General features: G+C 43.4%; 1 protein-coding gene across 1 annotated transcript in view; it reads left to right on the top strand.

Moving 5' to 3' along the window:
- LOC121570098 (ankyrin repeat domain-containing protein 34A-like) overlaps nucleotides 1-17,803 on the top strand; it is a 22,425-nt gene extending 4,622 nt beyond the window's left edge. Inside the window, exon 2 of the mRNA XM_041881584.1 lies at nucleotides 14,449-17,803. Within this exon, the coding sequence (XP_041737518.1) occupies nucleotides 14,543-16,141 (1,599 nt within the window). The 5' untranslated portion in view covers nucleotides 14,449-14,542 and the 3' untranslated portion in view covers nucleotides 16,142-17,803. The remainder of the gene's footprint in view (nucleotides 1-14,448) is intronic.
- Nucleotides 17,804-18,121: the final 318 nt, after the last annotated feature.

The following is an 18,121-nucleotide window of genomic DNA, read 5'->3' as shown; positions in this document are numbered from 1 at the left end:
TCCAATTGATTGGACATGATTTGGAAAGGCACACACCTGTCTATATAAGGTCCCACAGTTGACAGTGCATGTCAGAGCAAAAACCAAGCCATGAGGTCGAAGGAATTGTCCATCGAGCTCCGAGACAGGATTGTATCGAGGCACAGATCTGGGGAAGGGTACCAAAACATTTCTGCAGCATTGAAGGTCCCAAAGAACACAGTGGCCTCCATCGTTCTTAAATGGAAGAAGTTTGTAACCACCAAGACTCTTCCTAGAGCTGACAGCCCGGCCAAACTGAGCAATCGAGGAGAAGGGCCATGGTCAGGGAGGTGACCAAGAACCCGATGGTCACTCTGACAGAGCTCCAGAGATTCTCTGTGGAGATGGGAGAACCTTCCAGAAGGACAACCATCTCTGCAGCACTCCACCAATCAGGCCTTTATGGTAAAGTGACCAGACGGAAGCCACTCCTCAGTAAAAGGCACATGACAGCCAGCTTGGAGTTTGCCAAAAGGCACCTAAAGAACTCTCAGACCATGAGAAACAAGATTCTCTGGTCTGATGAAACCAAGATCGACCTCTTTGGCCTGAATGCCAAGTGTCAAGTCTGGAGGAAACCTGGAATCATCCCTACGGTGAAGCATGGTGGTGGCAGCATCATGCTGTGGGGATGTTTTTCAGTGGCAGGGACTGGGAGACTAGTCAGGATTGAGGGAAAGATGAACGGATCAAAGTACAGAGAGATCCTTGATGAAAACCTGCTCCAGAGTGCTCAGGACCTCAGACTGGGGCGTAGGTTCACCTTCCAACCAGACAACGACCCTAAGCACACAGCCAAGACAACGCAGGAGTGGCTTCGGGACAGTGGCTTCAGTGTCTCCTGAGTGGCGCAGTGGTCTAAGGCACTGCATCGCAGTGTTAACTGTGCCACTAGAGATCCTGGTTCGAATCCAGGCTCTGTCGCAGCCGGCCGCGACCGGGAGACTCATGGGCGGCGCACAATTGGCCCAGCGTCGTCCAGGGTAGGGGAGGGAATGGCCGGCAGGGATGTAGCTCAGTTGATAGAGCATGGCGTTTGCAACTGTACAGGGTTGTGGGTTTGATTCCCACGGGGGGCCAGTATAAAAAAAAAAAAAAAATAAAAAGATGTATTCACTAACTGTAAGTCGCTCTGGATAAGAGCGTCTGCTAAATGACTAAAATGTAAAATGTAAGTCTCTGAATGTCCTTGAGTGGCCCAGCCAGAGCCCGGACTTGAACCCGATCGAACATCTCTGGAGAAACCTGAAAATAGCTGTGCAGCGACGCTCCCCATCCTACCTGACAGAGCTTGAGAGGATCTGCAGAGAAGAATGGGAGGAACTCCCCAAATACAGGTGTGCCAAGCTTGTAGCGTCATACCCAAGAAGACTCGAGGCTGTAATCGCTGCCAAAGGGTGCTTCAACAAAGTACTGAGTAAAGGATCTGAATACTAATGTAAATGTGATATTTCAGTTTTTTTATATTTAATACATTTGCATACATTTCTAAAAACCTGTTTTCGCTTTGTCATTATGGGATATTGTTTGTAGATAGATGAGAGAAAAAACAATGTAATCAATTTTAGAATAAGGCTGTAACGTAACAAAATGTGGAAAAAGTCAAGGGGTCTGAATACTTTCCGAATGCACTGTATTTGGTGTTTTTCTAACTTTTTTCGGGGCACCCATACTACACATCAAGGATGAGGAAGTGATTTGCTGTTTATGGTAAGTGTCTCTAAAACACGTGAAATCACAAACAAATTGTCTGGACCCTTCTATAATATACCATTTACACGGGTTTGGGTGTAAAAAAAGAAAACTTCTCCTTTGACATGCCTAGGTAAACACAGTATGACAGGGAAGAAAACAGAAAATAGCTATCTTCTCAAAACAACATTTGGTGTGAATCATTGAGAGATCTCAGGGAAGGAATCTGTGTCGGGGACTCGTATGCTGCGACTACATTGGATTAGCAGCTCCATGAGGCCCGCTGAGCATCGTTATCTGACTGGAGTGCTCACGCTGTGCCTGTTTTCCTGGTCCATTTTGGAAGCAATGACTAGTGCCTCTGAGCTGGAGTCCATAGATCTTAAACACGACAGTTATCTATCCCTCATCTGCTGTAAAAAATCATAATAATAATCAGCTCAGACCCACACAATACACCTGTGCCCGGTTTACCGATAGTGATGTAATTTAGGTTTACGACTGTTTTAACGATTCATCTTTCCTACAACAGGCGAAGATGTAACATGTTTTTCCCAAAACACCAAGCAGAGCGAACCGTTGCTAAGTGTGTCGTTTAAGCATGTGTCGATACTGATAGGATCGAAAGAAAGGGAGCGCTACTCTCGGGTGAGCTTTCTCCATTCAAAACTTACCTTAATAACATTATCATTATTTCACAATACTGACGACGGATCAGCTACTAGAAAGATATTACCACCCATGGCTGCAAATATTGAGGAGGCTTATTCTAATGCTTACTCAATAAAAATGCACCAAATCACCAATTTGGCATCTCATTGCGCACATTGTAGACTACACTCATGAAATATATTGAGCAAGGCACTTAACCCTAATTGCTCCTGTAAATCGCTCTGGATAAGAGCGTCTGCTAAATGACTAAAATGTAAATGTTAAATTTAATTTCAATATATAGCCTACTGTTTATATTTTAATGCAGTCATCGCAGTTTTCATTTGAAGCATATTTTTCTATGTTGCTTGTTTGTATCAATTGCAAAGACATTGGCAACTTTGTATTGTAGTACATTTCTTTCTAATCTCAGTTACCCAGAAGTAAAATTCTCGCGAAAGATGTCACTTCCCATTTACACGTGAATCTGTCCACACCGAGAGATTAACTTTTTCTGAAGTTATCGGCGGATAAACCATTTAACGATTCTCCTACGAAGGTTCTAACAATTAATTTAGCCTTAAAAAACGGACCCTGCTCTGAGCTGCAGGTGTGGCGTCTAGCTCTCCTTTATAATCTGTTTCGGCAGCAAGCGTGACATCTGTCTCCACTATAATATCGGGTCTGAGCATAGAGTGGGATATCTATGTGTACCTTAGTATCTTTGCTCTAAGCCTCTGCCTGGTTTCATGTGTGTTTGCAATGGTATATATTTGCACAGAGCGGCAAGTGTATGTAGTATGTATCTCTACGATGGTATCCCTGAGTTGTCAAGAGTAACCCAGTTGTAAATGGGAAAAGGTCATGTCTGCTCTGCCTCATCTCCTGTTGTAGTGAATCCATACTGTCAAAGACCAGGAGATACATAATATCTGTCTGCCTCTTTTCGTCAACACTACAGATATGTTAATGGTCACAGATTACTTCTTCGGAGGTGCTTGACAGATAAATCCACTGGAGAAATACTGAGTAGACCCGCAGGCTGCATACAGATGTCGGATCTTTTGTTGCTGACAATTTTCCTGCAAATCAGGATATTTTTTGTATTTTATTCTGGATCCCCATTAGCTGCTGCCAAGGCAGAAGCTACTCTTCCTGGGGTCCAATCACAATTACATACAATAAAACAATACATAAAACAACACATTGTTACACACTACTCTTATTACAAACTATATCTACAATACAAAATCAATAATACAGCAAAATAACAATATTAAATTGTATGTGTGTAGAGTGCATGTTAGCATGTGTTTGCGAATGCTGTGTGTGTGCCTGTGTGTGTCTCTTCACAGTCCACGCTGTTCTATAAGGTGTAGTTTTATTGTTTAAAAAAAATCAGATTTTACTGCTTGACTGAGTTACATGATGTGGAATAGAGTTCCATGTAGCCATGACTCGGGTATGTAGTACAGTGCATTTCCCGTAGTCTGTTCTGGACTTGGGGACTGTGAAGAAACCTCTGGTGGCATGTCTTGTGGGGTATGTATGGGTGTCTGAGCTGTGCGCTAGTCACTTAAACAGACAGCTCAGTGATTTCAACATGTCAATACCTCTCACAAAGACAAGCAGTGATGCAGTCAATCTCTCCTCCACCCATAGCCAGGAGAGATTGACATGCTGGCGCTCCGTGTACATCTAAGGGCCAGCTGTGCTGCTCTGTTCTGGGCCAATTGTAATTTGCTTATGCCCCTCTTTGTGGCACTTTACCATATGACTGGACAGTAGCCCAGTTGTGACAAAACTAGGGCCTGTAGTACTTGTTTTGTTGATCGCGATGTCAAGAAAGCAGAGTAACGCTTTATTATGGACAGACCTCTCCCCATCTTAGTTACTGTTGCATCAATATATTTTGATCATGACAGTTTACAATCCAGGGTTAAACCAAGCAGTTTAGTCTCCTTAATTTGCTCAATTTCCACATTATTCATTTAGTTGAGGATTTAGTTGAGGTTTAGGATTTAGTGAATGATTTGTCCTAAATACAATGCCTTTAGTTTTTGAAATATTTAGGACCATCTTATTTCTTGCCACCCATTCTGAAACTGACTGCAGCTCTTTGTTAAGTGTTGCAGTGATTTCCCTTGCTGTGGGAGCTGACATGTACAGGGTTAAAGCATCAGCATACAGTGAGGGAAAAAAGTATTTGATCCCCTGCTGATTTTATACATTTGCCCACTGACAAATACATGATCAGGCTATAATTTTAATGGTAGGTTTATTTGAACAGAATAACAACAAAAAATCCAGAAAAAACGCATGTGAAAAATGTTATAAATTGATTTGCATTTTAATGAGGGAAATAAGTATTTGACCCCTCTGCAAAACATGACTTAGTACTTGGTGGCAAAACCCTTGTTGGCAATCACAGAGGTCAGACGTTTCTTGTAGTTGGCCACCAGGTTTGCACACATCTCAGGAGGGATTTTGTTCCACTCCTCTTTGCAGATCTTCTCCAAGTCATTAAGGTTTCGAGCCTGACGTTTGGCAACTCGAACCTTCAGCTCCCTCCACAGATTTTCTACGGGATTAAGGTCTGGAGACTGGCTAGGCCACTCCAGGACCTTAATGTGCTTCTTCTTGAGCCACTCCTTTGTTGCCTTGGCCGTGTGTTTTGGGTCATTGTCATGCTGGAATACCCATCCACGACCCATTTTCAATGCCCTGGCTGAGGGAAGGAGGTTCTCACCCAAGATTTGACGGTACATGGCCCCGTCCATTGTCCCTTTGATGTGGTGAAGTTGTCCTGTCCCCTTAGCAGAAAAACACCCGCAAAGCATAATGTTTCCACCTCCATGTTTGACGGTGGGGATGGTGTTCTTGGGGTCATAGGCAGCATGCCTCCTCCTCCAAACACGGCGAGTTGAGTTGATGCCAAAGAGCTCGATTTTGGTCTCATCTGACCACAACACTTTCACCCAGCTCTCCTCTGAATCATTCAGATGTTCATTGGCAAACTTCAGACGGGCCTGTATATGTGCTTTCTTGAGCAGGGGGACCTTGCGGGCGCTGCAGGATTTCAGTCCTTCACGGCGTAGTGTGTTACCAATTGTTTTCTTGGTGACTATGGTCCCAGCTGCCTTGAGAGCATTGACAAGATCCTCCCGTGTAGTTCTGGGCTGATTCCTCACCGTTCTCATGATCATTGCAACTCCACGAGGTGAGATCTTGCATGGAGCCCCAGGCCAAGGGAGATTGACAGTTATTTTGTGTTTCTTCCATTTGCGAATAATCGCACCAACTGTTGTCACCTTCTCACAAAGCTGCTTGGCGATGGTCTTGTAGAACATTCCAGCCTTGTGTAGGTCTACAATCTTGTCCCTGACATCCTTGGAGAGCTCTTTGGTCTTGGCCATGGTGGAGAGTTTGGAATCTGATTGATTGATTGCTTCTGTGGACAGGTGTCTTTTATACATTAAGAGTGTGCTCCTAATCTCAGCTCGTTACCTCTATAAAAGACACCTGGGAGCCAGAAATCTTTCTGATTGAGAGGGGGTCAAATACTTATTTCCCTCATTAAAATGCAAATCAATTTATAAAATTTTTGACATGCGTTTTCCTGGATTTTTTTGTTGTTATTCTGTCTCTCACTGTTCAAATAAACCTACCATTAAAATGATAGACTGATCATTTCTTTGTCAGTGGGCAAACATACAAAATCAGCAGGGGATCAAATACTTTTTTCCCTCACTGTACATAGAGACACAGGCTTTACTCAGTGCCAGTGGCAGGTCATTGGTAAAGATTTTAAAAAGTAAGGGGCTTAGACAGCTGCCCTGGGGAATGCCTGACTCTACCTGGATTATGTTGAAGAGGCTTCCATTAAAAAACACAAAAAAACACCCTCTATGTTCTGTTAGACAGGTAACTCTCGATCCACAATATAGCAGGGGATGTAAAGCCATAACACATATGTTTTTCCAGCAGAAGATTATGATCGATAATGTCAAAAGCTGCACTGAAATCTAACAAAACAGCTCCCACAATCTTCTTATTAACAATTTCTCTCAGCCAATCATCAGTCATTTGTGTAAGTGCCGTCCGTACATGTAGAATGCCCTTCCCTATAAAGTCTGTTGTTAATTTGTTTACTGTGAAGTAGCATTGTATATGGTCAACCACAACTTTTTCAAGAAGTTTACTAAGGGTTAGTAACAGGCTGACTCTGGTCAGCTGTTTAAACCAGTAAAGGGTGCTTTGCTATTCTTGGGTAGCAGAATTACTTTTGATTCGATCCAGGCCTGAGGGCACACACTTTCCTGTAGGCTTAGATTGAAGAGATGGTAATTAGGAGTGGCAATATAGTCCACTATCATCCTCAGTAATTTTCCATCCAAGTTTTCAAACCCAGGTGGCTTGTCATTGTTGATAGAAAGCAATATATTTTTCACCTTATCCACACTCACTTTACGGAATTCAAACATGACAATGCTTGCCTTTCATAATTTGGTCAGTTATGTATGGATGTGTAGGTTCAGAATTTGTTGTTGTTATGTCATGCCTAAATTTGCAATGAAACAGTCCTTAAAGTTGTTGGCAATATCAGTGGGTTTTGTGATGAATGAGCCATCTGATTCAATGAATGATGGAGCCGAGTTCGCCTTTTTGGCCAATATTTCATTTAAGGTGCTCCAAAGCTTCTTTATATCATTTATTTTTGTTTCATAGTACAGTTTTGTTTTCTTTTTGTTAAGTTTAGTTACATGATTTCTCAATTTACAGTACGTTTGCCCCTCGGCTGTGCAGCCAGACTTATTTGCCATTCCTTTTGCCTCATCCCTCGCAACCATACCATTTCTAAATTCCTCATCAATCCACAGGTAATGAACAGTTTTTACAGTCATCTTCTTAATTGGTGCATGCTTATTAGTAACTGGAATAAGCAATTTCATAAATGCTTCAAGTGCAGCGTCAGGATGTTCCTCATTACACACATCAGACCAACAAATATTTTTCACATTTTGAACATAGGAATCATTGCAAAACCTCTTGTATGATCACTTATACTGTACACTATTTTAGGTCATCTTGGGAACTTTGTATATCCTAGATATGGCTATTATATTATGATCACTACATCCGATGGGCGTGGATACTGCTTTAGAGCAGATTTCTGCAGCATTAGCAAAGATGTGGTCAATACAAGTGGATGATTTAGTTCCTGTTCTGTTTGTAAATACTCTGGTAGGTTGACTGATAACTTGAATCAGTTTGCAGGCACTGGTTGCAGTTTGAAGCTTTTTCTTCAGTGGACAGCTTGATGAAAGCCACTCAATATTAAGGTCACCCAGAAGATATGCACATTTCAAATCAAATTGTTTATTTGTCACATGCGCCGAATACAACAGGTGTAGACCTTACAGTGAAATGCTTACTTACAAGCCCTTAACCAACAATGCAGTTTTAAGAAAAATAAGTGTTAAGTAAAAAATGGATGAGTAAAAATAAAAAAAGAAGAAAAATAGAAAAATAACAACAATTTAAAGAGCAGCAGTAAAATAATAGTAGCGAGGCTATATACAGGGGGTACCGGTACAGAGTCAATGTGCGGGGGCACAGGTTAGTCAAGATAATTGAGGTAATATGTACATGTGGGTAGAGGTAAAGTGACTATGCATAGATAATAAACAGAGAATAGTAGCAGCAGCGTAAAACCATTTGATTAGCTGTTCAGGAGTCTTATAGCTTGGGGGTAGAAGCTGTTAAGAAGCCTTTTGGACCTAGACATGGCACTCCGGTACCGCTTGCCGTGCAGTAGCAGAGAGTCTATGACTAGGGTGGTCGGAGTCTTTGGCAATTTTTAGGGCCTTCCTCTGACACCGCCTGGTGTAGTGGTCCTGGATGGCAGGAAGCTTGGCCTCAGTGATGTACTGGGCCGTACGCACTACCCTCTGTAGTGCCTTGCAGTCGGAGGCCGAGCAGTTGCCATACCAGGCGGTGATGTAACCAGTCAGGATGCTCTCGATGGTGCCGCTGTATAACTTTTTGAGGATCTGAGGACCCATGCCAAGTCTTTTCAGTCTCCTGAGGGGGAATAGACTTTGTCGTGCCCTCTTCACGACTGTCTTGGTGTGTTTGGAACATGATAGTTTGTTGGTGATGTGGACACCAAGGAACTTGAAGCTCTCAACCTGCTCCACTACAGCCCCGTCGATGAGAATGAGGGCGTTGTCAGTCCTCCTTTTCCTGTAGTCCACAATCATCTCCTTTGTCTTGATCACATTGAGGGAGAGGTTGTTATCCTGGCACCATCCTGGGTCTCTGACGTCCTCCCTATAGGCTGTCTCATCATTGTCGGTGATTAGGCCTACCACTGTGGTGTCGTCGGCAAACTTAATGATGGCGTTGGAGTCGTGCTTGGCCATGCAATCATGGGTGAACAGGAAGTACAGGAGGGGACTGAGCACGCACCCCTGAGGGGCCCCCGTGTTGAGGACAATCGTGGTAGATGTGTTGTTACTTACCCTTACCACCTGGTCCAGGATCCAGTTGCAGAGGGAGGTGTTTATTCCCAGGGTCCTTAGCTTAGTGATGAGCTTTGAGGGCACTATGGTGTTGAACGCTGAGCTGTAGTCAATGAATAGCATTCTCACATAGGTGTTCCTCTTGTCCATGTGGGAAAGGGCAGTGTGGAGTGCAATAGAGATTGCATCATCTGTGGATCTGTTGGGGCGGTATGCAAATTGGAGTGGGTCTAGGGTTTCAGGGATAATGGTGTTGATGTGAGCCATGACCAGCCTTTCAAAGCACTTCATGGCTACAGACGTGAGTGCTACGGGTTGGTAGTCATTTAGGCAGGTTACCTTAGTGTTCTTGGGCACAGGGACTATGGTGGTCTGCTTGAAACATGTTGGTATTACAGACTCAGTCAGGGACAGGTTGAAAATGTCTGTGAAGACACTTGCCAGTTGGTCAGCGCATGCTCAGAGTACACGTCCTTGTAATCCGCCTGGCCCTGCGGCCTTGTGAATGTTGACCTGTTTAAAGGTCTTACTCACATCGGCTACGGAGAGCGTGATCACACATTCGTCTGGAACAGCTGATGCTCTCATGCATGCTTCAGTGTTGCTTGCCTCAAAGCGAGCATAGAAGTAATTTAGCTGGTCTGGTAGGCTCGTGTCACTGGGCAGCTCGCGGCTGTGCTTCCCTTTGTAGTCCGTAATAGTTTGCAAGCCCTGCCACATCTGACGAGCATCGGAGCCGGTGTAGTACGATTCAATCTTAGTCTTGTATTGACTCTTTGCCTGTTTGATGGTTCATCAGAGGGCATAGCGGGATTTCTTATAAGCGTCCGGGTTAGAGTCCCGCTCCTTGAAAGCGGCAGCTCTACCCTTTAGCTCAGTGCGGATGTTGCCTGTAATCCATGGCTTCTGGTTGGGGTATGTACGTACGGTCACTGTGGGGACGACGTCATCGATGCACTTATTGATGAAGCCAGTGACTGATGTGGTGTACTCCTCAATGCCATCGGAAGAATCCCGGAACATATTCCAGTCTGTGCTAGCAAAACAGTCCTGTAGCTTAGCATCTGCGTCATCTGACCACTTCTGTATTGAGCGAGTCACTGGTACTTCCTGCTTTAGTTTTTACTTATAAGCAGGAATCAGGAGGATATAATTATGGTCAGATTTGCCAAATGGAGGGCGAGGGAGAGCTTTGTACGCGTCTCTGTATGTGGAGTAAAAGTGGTCCAGAGCTTTTTTCCCACATTTAACATGCTGGTAGAAATGAGGTAGAACGGATTTAAGTTTCCCTGCATCAAAGTCCCGGCAGTAACTGCAATAATAATTTACTACATTGTTTCAAAAGCATCAATCCACTTTAATGCAGATCAATGTCAGCCTAAGTCGACAGATTGGGTCTTTAGCATGGACAGACTAGTGTCAGACCCACAGATGCCCAAACACGCAGACACACACACACACACACACACACACACACACACACACACACACACACACACACACACACACACACACACACACACACACACACACACACACACATACACACACACACACACACACACACACACACACAGAGAGCTGTGGGTGGCAGCCTCATAGCCACATTTTCAGGATAGAGAGCCTCTGCCTCAGCCCGTCTCAACTCAGCACCTGTCAACAGCTGCCCCCTCCACCCACGGAGACCCCTGGCAGTGAGCCAGTAATGACAAAGTAACAACTGTTATTAAACTGCCATTGATTCCCAACAGAATTATTTAGGCAAAATAGGCCATAATAAAAAGGGGTGGATGGATGAAATGTAATTGAGTGTATTGAGCACAGTCTGAATGAAAGAAAGACCGAGCCCTAGCCATTGTAAAGACTATTAAAATGAAGTGCTTTGTAAAACCAAAACTAGTGGCAATTGAGCTGCCACCAACTTGAAGAAGACAAAACCTTAACTTTATATTGAAACACATCATCCTGAATGTTTTGAAACATAACATGGTGTGTTGTAACACTACTTAATCAAGTGTTGTGCAACACCTTGCCAGGGACTGGGAGCCCTAACAGAAAAGATTGAAAACACTATTTTGGTGTTTCGAGTCCTTTTTAGTGCAGAATTAGATACCTTCTCTTTTGGTTTTGTTTCCTCTCTCTAAAACACGCGTCAAACTCATTCCACGGAGGGCAGAGTGTCTGCGGGTTTTCACTCTTCCCTTGTTCTTGATTGATGAATTAAGGTCACTGATTAGTAAGGAACTCCCCTCACCTGGCTGTCTAGGTCTTAATTGAAAGGAAAAACCAAAAACCAGCAGACACTAGGCCCTCAATGGAATGAGTTTGACACCCACCCCTGCTCTAAAAGCTTTTTAACACCATTATGATGTTTTGAAAATCATTTAGTGCAGAATAGATCCATTTTCCTGAAGTGTCACAATGTTCAACATTGTTTTATGTATTTGATAATTTGCCATTTTATACCATTTTTGCAGGCATTTCCAAGCAGTGTTCAAACCACCAGCCCTAACTAGAGGTTGAAATGAAATAATTGAGGCTTCTACACGTTCTGTCATCATTGAACGTCAATTTGCCTGATGGTTTTGGTATCCATTCATCATGATCCATTACACTTCATGGCACAACAAGCTTAATACTGATATATAAATTTACTTTTCTTTCTTCCAACATGCATACAACATTGTGTGAAAGAATCATAAAGACAAAAAGTGTTGGATTACCCACAATCCTCTAAAAACAGAGTGACGTGGTAAGATAGGAAATGCAAGGTGATTAAAACCAAAGACTTCCAATGAGTTCAATCACTCAAATTTTTCTCTCAGTCTCTTTGGTTATCCTCATGAAAGATACTTACATTTTGAGCAACATATTAAATTGGATTTATTTTTACATTATTTTAGTAAAATGAAATTAACAAATAATTTAAACGACTTGCATACATTTTACGAAATATATTTTGGGGGTATTTTTACACTTTATTGAGACAGTTATGGAATGACAGAGGGGATACAGATAGGTGGGAGAAACAGATTGAAGGATTGGAGCAGGGCATTTAACCTCAGTCTTCGGTGGGAAAGGGATGAGCCCCAGATGTAACGGGATGAGCCGGTATAACGACACAGGATGAGACCCAGATGCAGACACAGGAGGCAGATGGTTAGAGTCTCTGATATTTATTAATAGACAAGGGGCAGGCAAGAGGCAGGTTGAGGACAGGCAGAAGTTTGTAAACCAGGTCAGAGTCAGATAGGTACAGGACGGCAGGCAGGCTCGAGGACAGGGTAGGCAGAATGGTATGGCAGGCGGGCTCAGGGTCAGGGCAGGCAGAAATGGTTGTAACCGGGAGGACTAGAAAACAGGGACTGGAAAAACAGGAGCACGGAAAAAACGCTGGTAGGCTTGACAAGACGAACTGGCAACAGACAAACACAAAACACTGGTATAAATACACAGGGGATAATGGGGACAAATGGGAGACACCTGGTGCGGGGTGGAGACAAGCACAAGACAGGTGAAACAGATCAGGGTGTGACAGCCGGGTGCGTTACCGCTAGACCACAGGCTCTGCATGACTTGCATTCATTTTTATTAAGTAGGGCTATATGTTGGTTGTTTTTCTTAGTCCATTTCAATTCACCCCAGAATAATTTCTTACAACGTGGCTGTGTAGTTGAGTGGGTAACATTCCAGCTAAATGTACTCTTACTGCCCCCTGTTCCTAATCTGTCTAAATAAAGCATTGAACAAATAAAGGTGGAATCCCACAAAAAATATTATCCATAGGCCCTAATCATCAATCAATATTTAGGCTATAAATCATTTGCATTTGTTAACCGTTGATTGTATGAGAAAACACAGTTTTTGTGTTTTGATGCTGCCTTTTTCATGCACTGAAACCCCCAAAAGTGTTTCACAACACTCTTAAAAACACAAATATTCAGGTTGAAGAACCACTTTGGGTGTTTCAGAGTACTACATTTCTGTTTTAAAACACATTCTGTGTTTTAAAACACTTACATTGGGTTTACATTCAAACACCCTTCAAACACCAGATCTCCGCTTAGGTGCACTACTTTTCATGGTTTCATTACACAATCATGATGTTTTAAGACATTCTATTTTTACAGTGTGTATTATAATATGCATGCTTAGTTAGACGTCTCAATATGTGTTTCAACACAGCCAAAGAAAGACTCTGGTTTATAATAATGTTGTAACAGAAGTCACGAGTCTCTCAACCTATTTCATGTGAGGTTGTTGGTTATATTGCTACACTCAGGGGGAATGAAGAACAGAAACAAATAATATCTCCCCTCTTCATTCTGGTTCACCCCCACTCCCTTCCCCATGACCACCACTAACTACTTCTCTATTATACTCCGTGTTTCTGTTTGTATAGCCACTGTCTGTCCCCATGCTCACTGTTCACCTGGGTTATGAAATAGAGTTGTTTATTAACATGAACAGGGCACGTTGAATCACCTTGGCATAGAACTACATATCCCAGCTGACATACGGGGGGAAGCTCATTCATAGCTAGACAGCTGTTTATTTCTCTCTGCACAAGATGCATCTTTCTCTCCATCCAAATCGATCAGTAGATCCCAAAGAGTGGGTTGGGACCCACTGGTGAGCCACAGGCAGCCAGTCCCTCCTCCTCTTGGGTCACGGTGAAAGCTGTGGCTGGAGAATTTAAAATATATATTTGGTAGATAATAATCGATCGTTTGAGATCATTCAAATAGATTACTTAGAGGAAGGTTTGATAGAATGAATATTGCAAGAACATCATTCTGTTGATTTTCAGTCACAGAAAATTGAAAATTAGAATTAAATCAGTATTAGTAGTCATTTAGAAGTCTAGACAAGTCAATTCACCTTATTACATCCTGTTGGATATCAGAATAAAATAAAAAAAATTGAGTCATTGCCTCATCTTTCTCTATCTCACACTTGCATATCTTGGGATAATCTCACTTTCAAGCATCAAATTATTAATTATTCAGTATGTTTTACATATTACCATATTTATACAGGGGGAAGTTGCTATTTTGCTGATGGGAAGGCAAAAAGTCAAAATCATGCATAGTTAATCCTCTGCAAAGTCAAACTTTATTCAACTCTGCATAGTTATAGTTTAGGAATACCAGGAAAGACAAATAAAAGTTAGTAAAATAAGCCAAACTTAGCACAGTGCAGTCAAGGACCAGTATCATGCATTCACCCATCATGGCAGAGATGTTGTCAATTTCGAAGGAGAAATAGTTGTTTCCCTTTGAAAAAGACTGTCTAAAATGTTTTTGTTACACCAGATAGGTGATGCATCTTTTTGCCATTTCACCTCATGAGCTGGCTTTCCAGACACTCCCTGTCTTGCTCTTACAGACACACTTCATATCAAAGGCTTCAATTGCAATCACTATTACTGTACCGCTGCATACTAGACATTAGATAGATGCGTAGACCAACCAAACCAACCATCCTAACCACCCTTCAGCACTGCCTGTCTGTACTGTACATTTAGTCTTCTATAACATCTCCTTGTTTTTCATCACAGGTTCACCAGCTTCCTCTTCAGGATGGCCAGTCAGCGCTAAGCTAACTAGCTGGGTGTAGCAGGTTTGACTGGAGGAAGAGGTACCAGAGGCACCATGGGAGATGGAGGAGCCCTCCATACGGAGGGGAACGCCCTCCTCAAAGCCGTCTTCCAGGGCAAGCTGCGACTGACCCGGCTCCTCCTGGAAGGGGGCGCCTACATCAACGAAGGCAACGAGCGGGGCGAGACCCCCATCTCTGCTGCCTGCTTGGCTGGCTACGAGGACCCCCAGACCCGCCAGAGGATGGTGCGCTACCTCCTGGAGAAAGGAGCCGATCCCAACATCCCAGACAAGTCTGGGCGGACCGCCCTGATGCATGCCTGTGTCGAGCAGGCGGGCAAAGAGGTGGTGTCCCTGCTCCTAGAGAATGGAGCTGACCCCAGCCTCAAGGACTACACAGGCTCCTCCGCCCTTGTCCATGCCATCAACAGAGGTGACCGAGACACCCTCCAGGTCCTGCTGGATGCCTGCAAGGCCAAGGGCAAGGAGGTGATCATCATCACCACCGACACGTCACCCTCTGGCACCAAGAAGACCAAGCAGTACCTCAACTCCCCCCCATCACCAGGGGTGGTGGACAAGCTCTTGCCCGTGGCCTGCATGTCGCCCTCAGAGGTGACGATCCGGACCTCCAATTCCCCAGCAGCAGAGAAGGCTGAGGAGGAGGACAGTATCTTCAGCTTTGCGCTGACATCAGCATTACCCCTACCCTCCACTAGAACACTAGGGGAGAAAAGGCCGCCTCCCCGCAAGCTCCTGAAGAGGCTCAACTCGGAGCCTTGGGGGCTGGTAGCACCCTCAGTGCTCAGCAGGGTCCCACAGGAGGGGGTTGATGGTGGACTGGAGGAGGAAGGTGGGGGTAGGATCATCACTGAGATGAATGGTCTGTCAATCTCGGGTCCTGGCAGGCCTCTCCTGTCTCGTCGGCACAGCATCGAAACACACGACCCCTGCTCGCCCAAACTCATTGACCGATCCTGCTCAGAGGACTGCGCAGCCCTTTGTAGCTCCTCCTGGGCCGACAAGGTCCAACAACACCAGATCCTGTACCGCAGGAACACCGCGCCGGAGTCTCAGGAAAATACAGGCGGACCAGGGGCGGTGGCTTCACGCGCCCTGGCTTACCCCAAACTTACCCGTATGGAGCACTATGAGTCAGACACACACCTGTGTCCTGAGTCCATCCCTGGATCTCCAGACTCGGGGCGCGTGTCGGTGGAGCGGAGGAAGTACAACGCCTCGCCCCTCTCTCTGCTCACCACCTCCTCCCGGGAGTCCCTTGAGAGCATCCCCAATTCTGTGTCCCCCATCACCATGCGCAGACGGCCCCCCGGCCTCCTGGAGCGCAGAGGCTCAGGCACCCTCCTCCTGGACCACATCTCCCACACTCGTCCCGGGTTCTTGCCCCCACTCAATGTCAACCCCCACCGGCCCATCCCAGACATCCGGGCCAATGGCAAGCCGACTTCCCCCGTCCACTCTGGTCCCAAGATCCTGGTTCCAGTTGCCCCTGCCTCACCCAAGAGAGGCCCAGACTTCAAGATGAAGAAGAAACTGATGAGGAGGCACTCCATGCAGACGGAACAGATGAAGCAGCTCTCCACCTTCCAGGAGATCCTGACAGAGAAGGTAATTGAGTCCAACGGGGACTGAGACTTAAAAGGACATGTGAGGGCAAGTTGGGGTACAGTGGTGGATCACATCTATCTAGTTAGCCCACCATTATCCTCAACCAGTGCTTAAACCAGGACCACTAACGTGAATTTGGCTCATTCAGAGTGAGGCCTCAGTCCCATCCTTGTTCTGTGTCGAGTGCAGATGGTTCTTTTTATTTTTAGGTGACCTATTTTAATTTGATGTGTTTCCTTTCTGTTCTGTCACAGAAAGCTGGTTGATAGAGTAATAAGGTTTACAGCAGATGTTCTTTTCATTTCTCCTCAAATTATTTATTAATATACCATTTGCAGTCAACAGAAATAGAAACGTATTTCTGGGTTTTTAGATGTTTACACACTGCAAAATTTGCACCAATGTTATGCCTATTGTTCAGTGTGCTGAATACATTTTCATCCCCTCTGAAATCAGTCACCCTATCTATCTATGACACTTTAAGTCGAAAGAACAAATCAACAGTAGAGATGCTAGCAACAGCTTACCTTGAATTGTCGTTCTGAATGTGCTGTCTTCCAGATTTTCAATTATTGTATTAGCTGCTTTAAAACGTCAAACTACAACCCTAAAATGCTCTCATGTTGATGGGTATGTTTGGGGGAGAACGTTGCTACATTCCATGAAATGGTTTTCAAGACATATTTCCGGAAGGTTTCACTGTCATTGTATTGTTGCTGTTATCTACTTTCACTGTATTTATTTGCCTTTACCTTTTAATCACTTGAGATTTTGTGTTTTAGAGAGATATTTGGCTATATGAGATATTTGGCTATATGGTCTAACCACACGCCTGACTTACCCTGAGAACTACAGTGTGATCAACATGTGGGACCCTTTATGAGTATCACACTGTAATAATGTTATTATCAATTGATAAAAAATGTAAAAAAAAGTCAATTGAAGTGCAATTAATTTCATACAAAATTCCAAAGAAATCCCATGAAAGCATGTTTGTTTACATTGGAGTGTGTGAATACTGTAAGATGACTTTTAGAAGAGTTAACCCCAATTAAGTGCACATTGGTGCTGTGCCTTTCCACATGGAAAGAGCTCCTAGCACATATTAACTGTAAATAATGTAAAGATAAGACAAACCTAATTTGCTCATGAAATAGGTCCATGTGCAATATGCTGTACTGTAATGTCAATGATTTCCTTCAACTATGGTGGATGTGAAGTTGTCTTTACACATTTACATTGAAAGCAATCTGAAGCACTTCTAAACATTTACTGTACACTGATTTGCCAAAGGGGAGGGTGTGAGGCTCACAGAACTAACATTTAAAGTTACTTACACATTTAGATTGTCACTTTTAAATATTTCCTATTTGTATAGGGTGAGATTTAAGAGAAAAAAAGTTAGAAAATGTTTACCAAGCTTACAATGTAACCGCTTGTCCCGCTTCCATTTGAAATATTTCTGTCTTTAATGAAATAATGTTTATGTGCTACAAGGTTTGATATTGACCTCCTGTTGATTGAACTGTATGTAGGTTACTTGAAGTTTAATAGAAATAAAAACAAAAAAGAAATATTTTTGTATGCCTGTTAGGAAATAGCAAAGTCAATTCTAATATGTAATCTATTTTCACGTTTGAACTTGATTGTAATTTGATTGTGGAATAAATATTTGTTAAATGTTCATAAGTGAATTATAACAGCCTTTAGCTGTCATGTGTCTTTAATATGAGCTTTTTCATGTCAATTTGATATAAGGAAATTATTCATAAAATTGATAATACTGTACTTTCAGTTTCAAGAATCATCCAATCTCCATGAATTTGGATATTCGTTCAGAAAAATGATATGCTTCCTTTTCTGTGGTGGCAAGAATCACAGGGTGCAAAATATGTTCTATACTAGTCTTAGGTATTGGGTATTCAGTAAAGGTTTGAGACTATCAGCCAGTCTGAATGACAAAATAATCTCTTAATTGAGCAAAATATCCACCACGACCAATAT

Source organism: Coregonus clupeaformis, chromosome 28, assembly GCF_020615455.1.
Source record: "Coregonus clupeaformis isolate EN_2021a chromosome 28, ASM2061545v1, whole genome shotgun sequence".
NCBI lineage: Eukaryota > Metazoa > Chordata > Actinopteri > Salmoniformes > Salmonidae > Coregonus > Coregonus clupeaformis.
The sequence above is the reverse complement of the archived record's forward strand: the minus strand, read 5'-3'. Positions and strand labels throughout refer to the sequence as shown.